Source organism: Enoplosus armatus, chromosome 14, assembly GCF_043641665.1.
Source record: "Enoplosus armatus isolate fEnoArm2 chromosome 14, fEnoArm2.hap1, whole genome shotgun sequence".
NCBI lineage: Eukaryota > Metazoa > Chordata > Actinopteri > Centrarchiformes > Enoplosidae > Enoplosus > Enoplosus armatus.
Window position 1 is genome coordinate 7,411,102 of NC_092193.1, and position 13,037 is coordinate 7,424,138.

General features: G+C 39.9%; 1 protein-coding gene across 6 annotated transcripts; it reads right to left on the reverse strand.

The window, feature by feature from the left end:
- Nucleotides 1–880: 880 nt before the first annotated feature.
- tpm4b (tropomyosin 4b) lies at nt 881–10,936 on the reverse strand. 6 transcript variants are annotated; one of them, XM_070919270.1, is made up of 9 exons: nt 10,665–10,927; nt 8,005–8,130; nt 3,913–4,046; nt 2,826–2,943; nt 2,651–2,721; nt 2,456–2,531; nt 2,086–2,148; nt 1,929–1,998; nt 881–1,223 (listed from the first exon to the last, which is right to left on the reverse strand). In XM_070919270.1, exons 1-9 carry the CDS (start codon nt 10,776–10,778, stop codon nt 1,141–1,143), a joined length of 855 nt encoding a protein of 284 aa, XP_070775371.1. In that variant the 5' UTR covers nt 10,779–10,927; the 3' UTR covers nt 881–1,140. The 6 variants fall into 6 exon arrangements, with proteins under 6 accessions (XP_070775371.1, XP_070775375.1, XP_070775373.1 ...); XM_070919271.1 differs by lacking the exon at nt 881–1,223 and adding an exon at nt 1,530–1,716 and having other exon boundaries at nt 10,665–10,936; XM_070919274.1 differs by lacking the exons at nt 8,005–8,130; nt 10,665–10,927 and adding an exon at nt 5,222–5,505 and having other exon boundaries at nt 2,654–2,721.
- Between the last annotated feature and the right edge of the window lie 2,101 nt (nt 10,937–13,037).

The window sequence follows — 13,037 nt, forward strand, 5'->3', positions numbered from 1 at the left end:
CACAGTGCTAATCCAATGATATAGTACTTACAATAACGCTCTGAAAGGAGTCATTTTGCATCATGAGTACTTCTACTTCAGATCATTTGTGTATATTTTCCTGATAAAACTTTTACTGAATAAAGATTTGAACACAGGACTTTACACTGTGGTACTGCCTTTTTAAATGGAGTTGTTGTTGGTGTCAGGATTTCGTCTTTTTGACAAAAAAAAAACAAAAACAGTTTAATTGTTGTTTTCTGAGCTTTCAACCACATCACACAGCCTTCTTCAGCAGATGGAGTTGCTCAGTTGTCATGGAGATGGTTTAGCTATTACTTAGTTACTTTGGTTTATCACTCTTTGATTCCCTTCTTTGATTGAGTATGGCGCTTCTGTGTGAAACAGAATCAACAAACAAAAAAAATTGATGAATGTTGATCATCATAATAATTTTTAATTTAGCTAACTTACGCCAATAGTCCACAAAAAGTTTTAACTGATGGCTAACTTTCTACTTTTTGAGGACAACATAATCTTAAACACATGTAGTGGCATGTCTTTTGATTGCTGTGGTTAATATTGACATTGAATTGTCACTTGTATATATCTGAACTGGATAAACAAATCAGTCCTCAGATTTCAGTACACTACTTACTGATGTGGGACCAGAAAGCCAGCAGCTAAACAACATCTCTAGTTTTGTGTTTGGGGAGTTCAATGTCTTAGCAGAGAACATAGAAAACACTGTGCATGTTAGCACATGTAAATTGAAGGGTGAGCTCTTTCTGCTCTTACAGTTTATGGCTATGTGTTGAAATTGCCTGAAGGAGACAAACACATATGAAGAACTGTAGTTACGCTGAGGACACACACGGTCAACATAACACATAAAACTCACTTTATCATCATCAGTTTTATTTGTGCTCAGAGTTTGGTCTACAATACAATTTCCAGCACCGGAACTGAATATCATTTGGACCCAAGACCATTTTTAAAAAAGGGGGAAAAGAAACAAAAGAACCATAAATATATAAAAAGGGGTACATGTGTTTTAACAACCAGGAATAAGAGTGAAATTACAGAGAATGGATGGCATGTAGAAAATATCTTTTACAAAACAAATGCTTTGTTTTTTTATTGTTCGTTCTTCTTGGCATTCTACAAGCTATTCAGCTCCTGCAGTGTTTGGTCCAGGACTTGGTGCATTCCTATGTTTTCCTCTTTTGCGTGCGATAGGCCCTCTGCAATAAAAAGTAGCAGCAGATATAAAATGCAGTGGCTATGTCAGTGGACCAATTAATTGATCACATGAGTGCAATGGGTAAGCTAAAAAAATATGGTTAATTTCCGAGCAGACAGCAAAAGAAACACACTGTGTACAATATATAAACCTATAAGTGTGGCCTTTTCATAGTGGCCAATGGCCAATAAATATGGAAACTATAGACTGTTACAGCTGCAGGGTGGTGAAAAGCAGGCTTAACTGAAATGACAGAAGACAGGGTAAAAGAGAAAAATATCTTTATTGAGCTTTAGTTTAATGCCAAAGGAGTCAGGAGCAGTGAGAGCAAAGGGAGAGAAGATGAGACAAAGTGCTTCCAATCATGCAAGAAGAGACAAAAGTGAAAACAGTGTAAGCTAAATGCAAGGTTTACAAGGTGTTCATATCATTGAGGGCATGATCCAGCTCCTCACTGATAGCCTTGTATTTCAGCTTCTGAGTGTATAGTTCGTCTGCAGGTCAAAGGGCAGAGAGAGAGAGAGCGGAGGTGGCAGGTGGAGGAGATTCAGAGGAAAATGCAGAATTGTGCAGACCATGGAGGGAAAAGAGAGAAATCAGATCAAAGATTAAGAATAAGAAAATTAAGAATGATAAACAAAGAACAAAGTAAAGAAACAGTGTAGATCACTGTAGGATTGAAAAGAAGGATTAAAATGAAGTGTACCTTCTAAGTCATCTATGGTCTTTTCCAGCTTAGCCACTGTCCTTTCTGCAAATTCTGCACGAGTTTCCGCCTTTGAAAATACAATAAACATATTAGATTATGAAGCCGCAGCCTCTGCATGATTCAGAGAATATAGCTTGAGGGGACATGAACTCACCTCCTTAAGTCTGTCATTCAGGACTTTAATCTCCTCCTCATATTTGTCCTCTTTCTCAGAGTACTATAGAGACAGAGAAATAGATGAAAGAAAATAATTTAATTGCCAAAACAATAAATATCACAATGTTTTTATGTTGTTAATGTTTAATGTTTTTAATGTTATTCCACCTTTGCATGCTCAATATCTATGTTGTAACCTGTATTGATACACAAGTTACATGATATTTGTCTCTTTTTAAGAAGGTTAGATCAGAGTTTTATAGTTTTGAAGCTCATTCTGGACAGAGTAGGGACATTTAGGCAGGTAATTAAATGGGTAACACTTCCTTCACTTGATCAAATCCCCAGAATAGATTAACACCACTTACCTTATCAGACTGGGCCTCTAGCGACTTGAGGTTGTTGGTGACGTTCTTCAGCTCTTCTTCCAGGTCACCACACTTTCTGTATGAGTAGAAAAATACATTAAATTTAATTTCCTAAATATGTTTAACGTTGACCTGTTATCAACTGACCAATGCCTGCAAGCATGCATATAACTTCTTGAATGTGTTTGTGCTTACAGCTCTGCAATCTCTGCCCTCTCCTCTGCTCTCTCCAGCTCTCCCTCGAGGATGACCAGTTTACGGGCAACCTGACATTACAAAGACATAAAATCACCATTGGGCAAAAACAGACATGGCATCGGTTTCATCCAAAAACTGAAAGTCGGCTGAAATGCGATCTCCGTGCCCGCACCTCCTCGTATTTGCGGTCCGCCTCCTCAGCGATGTGTTTGGCTTCTTTGAGCTGCATCTCCTGGATCTCCATCTTCTCCTCATCTTTCATGGCTCTGTTCTCGATCACCTTCATGCCTCTGATGACCAGAAGGACAGACAGCTTTTAGTTCAACAAGACCACAAAGACAAGACAGATTTCTTGACATTACTGAAGCAGTAAGGCATCCCGGCCACTTGTGTCAGGTGACATTTTCATTTCAGTGATTTAATTATGACTGCTTATGACTATACATATTTTCAGTGCCAACATTAGGACTGTTTTTGAACTTTTTGCTGGCATGCTCGCCATGAAAGCTACAAATGAGCACATAGGTATTATTGTAACTGGACCAAACTGACAAATAACAGAAAAAAACAACAACAACATTTATAACTCATCATTGTCATTACATAATCTTACAGTATTGCTTCATTATCCAGATGATTATGTGATGTTTGTTGTCACTTTTAAAATGTTATCTTGTGGAATAAATATCCTGTACGATCCACTACTGTATCTGTATATCACTTTAGTTTAATTTTGATTTATAGTTTAACTTCCTTATTTCCTTTGCTCTCACTTTATCTTTTTCATATCTTTATCTGGTCAATTTCTTGTGCAGCTAATACCTAATTTCGCCTAATAAACACCTAATTTCCCTCCTGATCTCATTTTATCTTATTTTATATTTCCTACAACACTTAATTCAACTAAAATGTGTCCGGCCTAATCCTATGAGGCTCTACTTCTCTGCTACCAGCCAATCAAAACATGGGAAATTCTAGCCTGAGAGAGAGTCTCTGAATACAAAGATGGATGAAACAGCTGTTGAAAGTAAACTATGTTCCCTTTTCTCATTGCAAATTCAGGGTGGTTAACACCTACATGGTGACAACAATGTCTCTAAACGATAGAACCGGCTTTAAGATCAAGGGTCGAGTTGTACATGGACAATAACTCACATTATCTCAAAGCCACAAGATGATCATTTTTCAGTCTTGTAGCTGATGGCACGTCTACAATTTCTGGTTAATACATTATGACTGAGGTCCGTGTTGATTCTCACCTTTCACTCTCGTCTGCAGCCTTCTCAGCCTCCTCCAGTTTCTGCAGGGCTGTGGCCAGTCTCTCCTGAGCGCGGTCCAACTCCTCCTCCACCAGCTGGATCCTGCGGTTCAAAGATGCCACATCGCCCTCCGCCTATAGCAACACAGAGAGGAAGAGAGAGAGGTCAGAGGTCAGCCAGGAAACATGCCGCTGCCACAAGAGGAAGGATACTGGTTAGGATGGCCAAGGCTGCACAATGGAAACCGGCTATATAAAAATCATTGATTTTAAGTGTTTGGCTCTTTGTTTTCAGTGTAAGCTCTCATTAATACAGCAGATAGGGTTAGATGTTATCAAATGTCAAATGGTTTGAATATTATGAGCTGTTTATCAATAGTTATTTAATTCTGCCTATTTATTCTCTGGATTCCATAGTAATACTCTCTGGGCATGCATATATTGCTGTTTTCTTTTTTCCTCCTTTCCAACAATTTCTTAAGTGTAATCAGTTTCACTGTCAACAGCCATGATGAATTCTGGACTTTGCAGCTTGACCAGATACTGCTGATGTAGCAGAGTGACAGTTTTAACCCTGTCATGTCTGAAGTGGTACAGCTGGCCTGACGTTTGTAATGTAATGTGTGTTTAGGGGACAACAGATTGCTTCTTCTCTGCCTGTTTCCTGTGAGACTGATATCACAGATAACCATGTTGTCGTCTTCCTGTGTGGAGGCTGAGGAGGAGGAAGGATTACAGCTCCTAATTTCAGATATGTGCCAAATGCAGTCAAAAAGCTCAAAGGGCGAGCAGAACAAAGACTACTGGATGCTCGACAAAACAGGAACAGGCCATTTTCCAAGTATGTTTAACGTAAATTGGAAAAAGTCCAAGCTTTTAAAACGTTGTGAGCCTGCCACCTCTTAATATTTAAACAACCACGCGGACAGTTAATGCAGTACTGAGGGCGCTCGTTGCATTTCTGTGTGTTTGAGGAGATATAGGGCGGGTTTCAGTTAGATAACGCAGCCGAACAAAAGTCTGCGAAGGAATGTCGCTACAACGATGTCCCAACTTCCCATAAGGCTGTAAAACGACCATATTGAGACAGTAAAAATAAAAATAACAAATATATTATTGGGATTCGCAGGTAAAGTTTTAAATTCTTACAATAGCGTTATGAGAGAATCATTTTCGCTACCTGCAGTCCAACGCTGACAGTTTGCGTGTACACTTTCCAATCTTAAGTAAAGATGCTCAACAGGTATGTGAGCATTAAAGGTAAATAAGAAAAATGCGACTGAAGCTGGATAAATGATAAGTTATCTCACTTTTTCGCGCAGTTCCCGTTCAGTGTCCAACTCCCTTTGTACTGCCAGTGCACGATCTTCTGCCTCATCAACTTGTAGCTGGAGGCTTTGGATTTTCTTCTTCACCACCTCCATAATCTCGATTACTTTGTTTTCTCAAAAGCAAAGAAGGAGCCTCCAAGATGTAGCAGTCTAGATTGACTGGCGGTGTCCTTAATGAGTTGCTTTGCGTCAAAAAGTTGCGGACTCCGAGGAAAACCTTTTTTCCTCGGGCAGGAAGTCAGGGACGTGCAGTGTTGGGATGGGAAAAAAAAAAAGGGTTGGGAGTTTTCAGGAAATTTATGGCGAGATCCTCCAATCGTGTGAAGAAGCCTGGTCTCAGATGACATCACAGGATTTAGGAGGGGAAGGCACTGATGTTTTTTTCCTCCACAAAAGAGGTGTGTAAAGTCAGTTTGTGTGTGAGAGAGAGTCTGGATTTTCTATTGTGGACTTATAAGGCAAGTGAAAGGTGTTGCTTAGGCTGCATTTTTCTGCTCTGATTAGAAGGAGGAGGGCTGAGATCAGGAGAGGAAGAGTACAGTTTACCTCATCTGATTCAGACATATGAATCATATCTAACGTGAATCATGACATATGATTGGATATGGGTGAGTGGGGAGGAAAAGAGAAGAGCAGTAAAAGTGTGTGAAGGACAGAGAGAAAGGGAAGTTGTAAACTGAATAGAAATCAAAGGTTTACTTCTAGAGGGGGGGGGGGGGGGTAAAATCCACTTCAACTGGGGTTGTTGACCTGAAGCGGCCTGGAATGTAAATTGATTTGGTTGCAGACATGACCCGCAGCCATCGGGTGGCGACACATTCCTTCAGCGCCCCCTTCTGCCTCCTCCCCCCTCCTCACTTTTCAGGGCAAAGCCGGGATTTAGTTTCTCTTTCTGTCCTTGTATCACATTGTATGTGTTATATGCATTCCTCATGAGCGGTATGAAAGACATTAGAGGAAGAAGCAGTGGAGGACCGCAAAAAGCACATCTGTGGGCATCTGGCAGGTCATCTGAGGCAGAAATCATTTGCTATCTGACCTTTAACCTTTGGGGTCTTATCTCACCTGCATTCACTGGTAGTTTTAGACATACACTGTGGAGAGTACTTTCATTTAATGCTATATGTTCAATTCAATTTTAGTGTAGTTATTACAACTGAAGCATTACCATAAAAATCATATGTAATAGTAAACGGAATATCTTTGGGTTTTGGTCTGTTGGTCAGACAAAAGACATCATGTTGGCCTATAGGAAACTGTGGTTGTGATTTGTGAATTATTTTCTGACATTTTATGGACCAAAGGATTAATCCAGATAATAATTGATCAAGAACATAATCAGCAAATTTATCGATAATGGAAATAATTGTAATTAGTAATAAGCCAAATGCCAGTGTGTCAGTGTTTTGGTTCATTTTTAAAAAATTAGAGTTTATGAAACACCAAAATATGGTTTCCATTTTGTACTATCATATAATTTTCCAGTTCCTCCATCATTTCAAGTGTTACTTGTAAAAATATGTAGTAATTATAGCTCTTGTAATTATACATGTGTGCAACAAAACATGGTCTTGTTACTCATAGATAATAAAACTTCCTAAACATTTGAAAACCAGACGGTGAAAGAAGAGAATCATCATGCGTCACTGGTGAAACCACATCAGAAAAGTATTTCTGGTGTCATATAAGTAAACTTTCTGTCTGTCTCCATGTTTGTTTGTTTTTTGCTTTTGCTTTAGATGAAAAGATGACATGTAACCAGATCTTGTGTTTTTCAGGTAACTGAGATATTACTATAAATGAGATAGAAGCTCTTCAAAGGTGAATGGTCATTCAGATAAGATATGTACTGTAAGGCCAGACAGAGCAGAGTTTAATATCTCCGCCCTAAAAAAGGCCAGAGCATTGATTTCATTAGACACTGCAGTATGGGGTTCTCTGTTTGCTTAAGCTGCATTCCTGGGATTCCTGGTCGGCTACAGGCCGGCCAAGTTTTGTCTGTACTTGAGAAACAGCTCTGTTACAAACCTCACTAAGACACCAATAACTCTGTGGTTCTCAACACTATCTGGGTTAGTTAGTCATCTCAGGGTGCATTTCAGGGTTGTTAATTGCCTTTTGCACATTGTGGTTGATCAGTAGGTGCTGGGTAGCAGATTGAAAGTAGGAGTTTAGGGTAATTATATTTCTGAAATATGTGCTGTAAAAGGGTTTTTCAAATTCAATCTCATGGCAAACCTTTGGCATGAATGTCCTTTTGACTGCCATCTTTCATTCCTTTGTTTTGTTCAAATCATACAAACCACGGGACTTTTAAAGATTGTGCCCTGAGTTTCCATGACTACAACTAGACGAATAACTTTCAAAATAGTTTTGAGTTAATATATGTACTGAATGTCAGTGTTTTAATCCCTCTACTGCTGTGTTTCATCATTCTAGAAGCAACCAAACTACAGTAAACTATCAAGGCGAGTCCAGACACAACCTTTTTAGGGAGTGTAAGCAGTAGAAGCAACACTCAGACTGAGTGTAATAAGCTCTTAATTTAGTGATTTTTCTTAAACCCATTTTGATAGAAAAGAACTTCAGTTTTCAAAACCTGAATGTGTCTCTATCACTGATCTTTTTTCAATCATGGAGTGATATTCAGTCCATCTGAAAGAGCGGTTATCAATACTTCATGAGGCCGAAATTAAGAACTTGTGGTGCTCCACTGTAATGTGGATAATGTGTTTCAGATGGCGTCTTTGTGGTTAACTCACATCTGTGGCCTTCTTCTCCGACAGCTCCAGTTTCTCCTGCGCGTCCTTCAGGGCCTCCGAGTACTTGTCAAGCTCATCCTCTGTTCCCTTCAGTTTCTTCTGCAGAGCGAGCAGCTCATCCTCCATCTGAAAGAGGCCAAATATGACAAAGAGTTAGGATGGATACGTTTTTGCTCTTGCGAAGTAAATATGAAAGAAAGACTGCATGGAAAAATCATTGCATTGAAAACCATGTATGTAGACTTGGTAGGGGGTATGACTAGTACCAACGTAACATAGATGTCTCAGAACAAGACTGAAAGTCATGCCAGTGGCTCTGCGAGGCTGTACTTTAGGTACAGCGGTGCTTTGAGCTAAATGCTAACATCAGCTTGCTAACATACCCACAAGGATGTTCTCAACATGCTCTAGCAGGAATGATGTTTAACACATTCATTATCTTAGTTTCGTGTGTTAGCATGCAAACATTTGCTAATTAGCGCTAAACACCAAGTACAGCTGAGGCTGATGGGAATGTCAGTTTTAAAGGTATTTGGTCATAAACCAAAGTACTGGACAAACTGACATTTTGACTTGATGATGGTGCAAGATGAAAAGTCCAAGGATCACCAAAGTTATTACAATTCATTCTGGGAGGACATGAATGCCTGTAGCCTACCAAATGTCATGGCAATCCATATTGACAATAGTTGAGGCATTTCACGTAAAAACACAAATATCAATCTAATGGTGGCACTAGAGAAAACCTCAGGGGGCCACCAGAACCATTAGGATTCATCCTCTGGTAAGCATGAATGTTTGAACATGATTTCATGGTAATTCATCTTATAGTTATCTAAATATTTCACTCTGGACCAAAAGTGAATCTACAGAACTTGCTGTCAAAAGTTTTCATCAAGACTATTTCTTCGGTAGAAAGTAGTTACAATGTAAACCCTCAATGATGAAGTCTGTGGATTATCAAGAGTAATTGGGACATTGTTTCTGAAAAGACATATTTCTGCTAATTTTTAAAAAATGATTTTGTAATTTGGGTGAACTGTTATTTTAATTGCTGCTGGAGTCTGTTGACTGTGATGTATGTTGATTTTGAGTATGAGTTTTGTGTATTTTCAGGGCCTTCCGTCAGCCTAACTGCACTCTGATGTTCATCCCATCGTGCCAAGAATAGCAAGGAAAGCATCCCTTTGCGCTGCTTGTATCCCTGCCATCTAAACAAACTAAAGAGCCCTGCATAATCTTCTAGGATTTCATGCTGACTGCTCCTTGATGTGGAAGACATGCCGGGGGTCCATATGTGCAGTGCCAGTGACAACTGTCAATCCTTGTGCTCTCTGAGGGTGTGATTAGAGCATTAGTCCTCAGAGAGGGGATTCTTTCCACTTGCTTTAGTGTAGCTCCTGGCTTTGTCCGTGCCCCTCCAACTCCCTGCTTCCTAGCATTCCTTTCGTACCACCATGATGACGACACCACCTCCCGCTGTGCAATAATTGCCTCAATTTAGAAACCTCAAATATCCAATTTCATCTCCAGATTCTACTTTGCTTGTATCAAGTGGTACAAGTACGCTATCATTAAGTTAGCCCTCAAAATATCAAGCTGTCTAAGGCTCTCGCACTGCAGCACTAAATATGGATGTGCAGATATTTGGAATTTGTGAGGTTTTCTTGGATATGGCTGACTTAAATTCAGATAAGGATGCTGGGTAATGCAATAGTCTCCTGCTTAAGAGTCAGAGCAACAGCTGCTATAGATGGGTTGTTTTAACTCCCGTAGCACCACTTCTTGTAGGTTCAAGTAATCCCTCTGGTTCACTGTGGATATATTGAGCAGTCGTCTCTCTGCCATTATGTTTGTGCATCCCTGTGGACATCCTCCACTTTCTCCTGCCCACCGAAAGACAAGGCCCAGGGGCTCAGTATCAGCTGCTCTCTGTAATTCAGCATTTGGTGCTTTGGGAAATACTTGACATTTTATGCTGAGCCCCTCTGCAGTCTGCACAAGTGATTTGGTATTTATTTATTCATTCATTCATTCATTTCTTTCTTTATTTGTGTGTTTGTTTTAGACTAAATTATCATTGTAATAAAACACCAATGTGTGAATAGCAAATTAATCACAAAAAGAGATCATCAGTGGAAGAAAGAGACATTTTTTTAATCCACGCTGGACAGAGCTGTGCGATATGGTTGAAATCAAATCACAACATTATTAAGATTTTTTTTATATTGATATATATCATGATATGGAAAATGTACAACTTATTTTGTTACTTTTTGATTACAATTTGCTTATTTAATTTGGACCATTTTAACTTTATTGTTGCAGCAGCTCTCCTTTTGTTGTTGTTTGTAGTTGTTAGATGCATTTTTGCATGATGTTTAAGGCATTTAGTACCTTTTATTTCTGTTTTTCAGTGCTTCATTTTGTATATTGTATAGATGCTCAAATATTTTGTTTTACTTATCTATACTATGCATCTCTTCTTGTACTTCTTTTAGCTGCTGTGACACACAATTGGGATCAATAACGTTTATCTTATATCTTATCAATATATGATGATATTGAATTTAGCTAAATTAGTGTTATACTACAGCAACCATTGCTCTGTCAGTCCATCACATCTATCCCGTGTTCCCATTAAAACAGCTTTGTCTCACCAGCTTGCATTTGTCCTCCGCTGCCTTCTTGTCGGACTCAGCCTGTTCTGCCCTGTCGATGGCGTTCTCCTTGTCCAACTTCAGCATCTGCATCTTCTTCTTGATGGCCTCCATGATGACAGTTGGGTCTCAGTCAGGGGGGAAAAAGGTTTTATTTCTTTAGGTCAAAAGCTGTTGCAGATGTTCAGAGGAAGACGCCTCACAAGGTTGATGGGGAGAGCAACCAGCAGATGCAGAGAGGAGGAGAGAGACAGAGGGAGCTCAGAGTGAGAGGAGAGGAGGATGCATACTGAGAGTCGGTGGAGCTCTTTGTGATTTAAACTTGACTGGAGGTTTGGAGACAGCCCCAGTCTCTAGTGACAGCCCTTTCCCACTGTTTACCCCTTCCGCCACTCCCCGCCTTGGCTACTCTAGAAGTTACTGTGCCCCCCTCCCTAATCTAAACTTCACCTCTCGAGGGCTCTATGGGGGTGCAAAGTGTAGATGTGTTGGTAATATGCAGCCTATCTCCTTATTTGGATCATGGCCTTATTGTTTTGGACAGGAGAGGAATAGTAGATAAGAAGAAGGAGAATGACCCGTAACTCAGACATCAAAAGGACATTGTTCACATTAGTAATATGAGTTCCTGAAGGTTCATTTCCCCCCCTTTGGGCTGCGTATCTATATGCCTGTGTTCTTACTTAGGAATGTTCAAATTGATGTTAATACCAGAGTTGGTTAGAAAAGGACATAGTTTTCATTCTACCGCTGAATGAAAAAGGGCTGTATGGAAAATGATCCAGCCAAAGAAAATTTGGGGAAAGAGCTGTCTGCATGTGATCTACACCAGGCAGCTGGAGCGCTACAGCCGAGCTACACAGACATAAACCGCAGGTCTACTGCAATTAAGATCCTCTTAATTACTATTGGTCTGACAGACCTTTATTTAGATCGGTTTTGTGTCAATTGTGAGGTGCACAATTTAAGCATTGTTTACTGGGGGATACAACTTGAGATGATTTCCAGGAATATGATTTTATGCACCTATGAGATATTTGGAAAAAGGGTTATGCATGGTATTCACTTCATACTCTTTATTTGTGGTCAATTTGAAATTGTCATAGCGAGTGGGAGGTGCATATGTCTGTGTGTGTGCTTATGACATCAGCACTAATGGACCTGTCTGCTTGCTTTCAACTCTTCTGTGCCAGCTGCCCGGGGCTAAAAATAAAGATTACAAGGAAACTCAAAGAACAGTGAGGTGTACAGAGGCCATTTAAGTGACATCTGAAGATGAACTCGGAGTCTGAATCCCCTCATTTGATGTTATTCATTATACAGACACTTTCATGGCTGTGTTTTGGCACAGAGGACACTGCAGGAAGAGTGAATTGCCACCAAAGCTGAGAATCTGTGTTTTCTGCTTTGAGTTTGAGGGGTAAACCTCAGGATTAAATGTTGTTTTATGTTTTGAGAAAATTATCCGACTGTAGTGTAGTTTAGGATAGTCATTACATGTCAGATTGGCTGAGATCATTTGGTGTGAGGTTAGGGCCGGTTCTGCTTCATATCACATCCAAAGGTTTATAAAGAACCGTGTGTTATAGAGTGTGTAACTTTGTTGGCTTTTCAGAAGTCAGATCACCCTGAGGAAATCTGCCAAATTGAAAGCCAGCAAATACATAGATCCACAAATATTTACTCTTCTCTTTGAAAGGTCAAGACCGATAGCACTGTAGGCGGACTAATAGAATTCTTTTTAGCAGGGGAGGGAAACTAAAGCCTTTTTTGGCATAAGTTTATGAAAGTGGTGGCAATTTGATAGCTTTAAAATCCTGGGGTTAGCGCAAGCTTACATCATGTCCTGCAGTGATAAAGAGTGGTGACTGTGTGCCTTATTTGGTCTGCTGGCTGCACACAATGTTGTGATAATAGATTGCTCAGACACAATTCTGACAAGTTCATGTAGCAAATATTGATGTTGGAAGTGTTTTGGTGATATTTTCTTTTATTAAAACTCTTGACTTGTTCAGGTTGTATAGTGAGCAGAAAGGAGGTTCAGGGCAGAACCTGGAGAGGAGAACAGAGAGGGAGAAAGAGAGAGGACGTAAGGGAGAGAGAAATAGAGACAGAGTGAATCAGATGCAAAGTGAGAGAAATCAGAACCCTCCCACAGGAAACCGAGCTAAACTCCTCTTCTCCTTGTATGGTAAAAACTCCCCCAAAAGCCACAGGATCGCCTTGGGAGTAGAGTCAAAGTCCTGCTAAGTATAAATCACAAAGCTATGGGAATGGTGGAACAGATTAGAGTGTACATGAACGCTACCATGAAGAATACAAACTAGTACAGTTTTAGTAGCCTTAAGTGCTTGATGTCATGCAAGCGATATG

Coding starts and splice junctions, on each gene's coding strand:
- tpm4b (XM_070919270.1), bottom strand. CDS start 10,778: ATGGAGGCCATCAAGAAGAAGATGCAGATGCTGAAGTTGGACAAGGAG. Junction 8,131..10,664: donor CGGAGGACAAATGCAAGCTG/GTGAGACAAAGC, acceptor GGCCTCTTTCAG/ATGGAGGATGAGCTGCTCGC. Junction 2,722..2,825: donor CGGACCGCAAATACGAGGAG/GTGCGGGCACGG, acceptor TTGTAATGTCAG/GTTGCCCGTAAACTGGTCAT.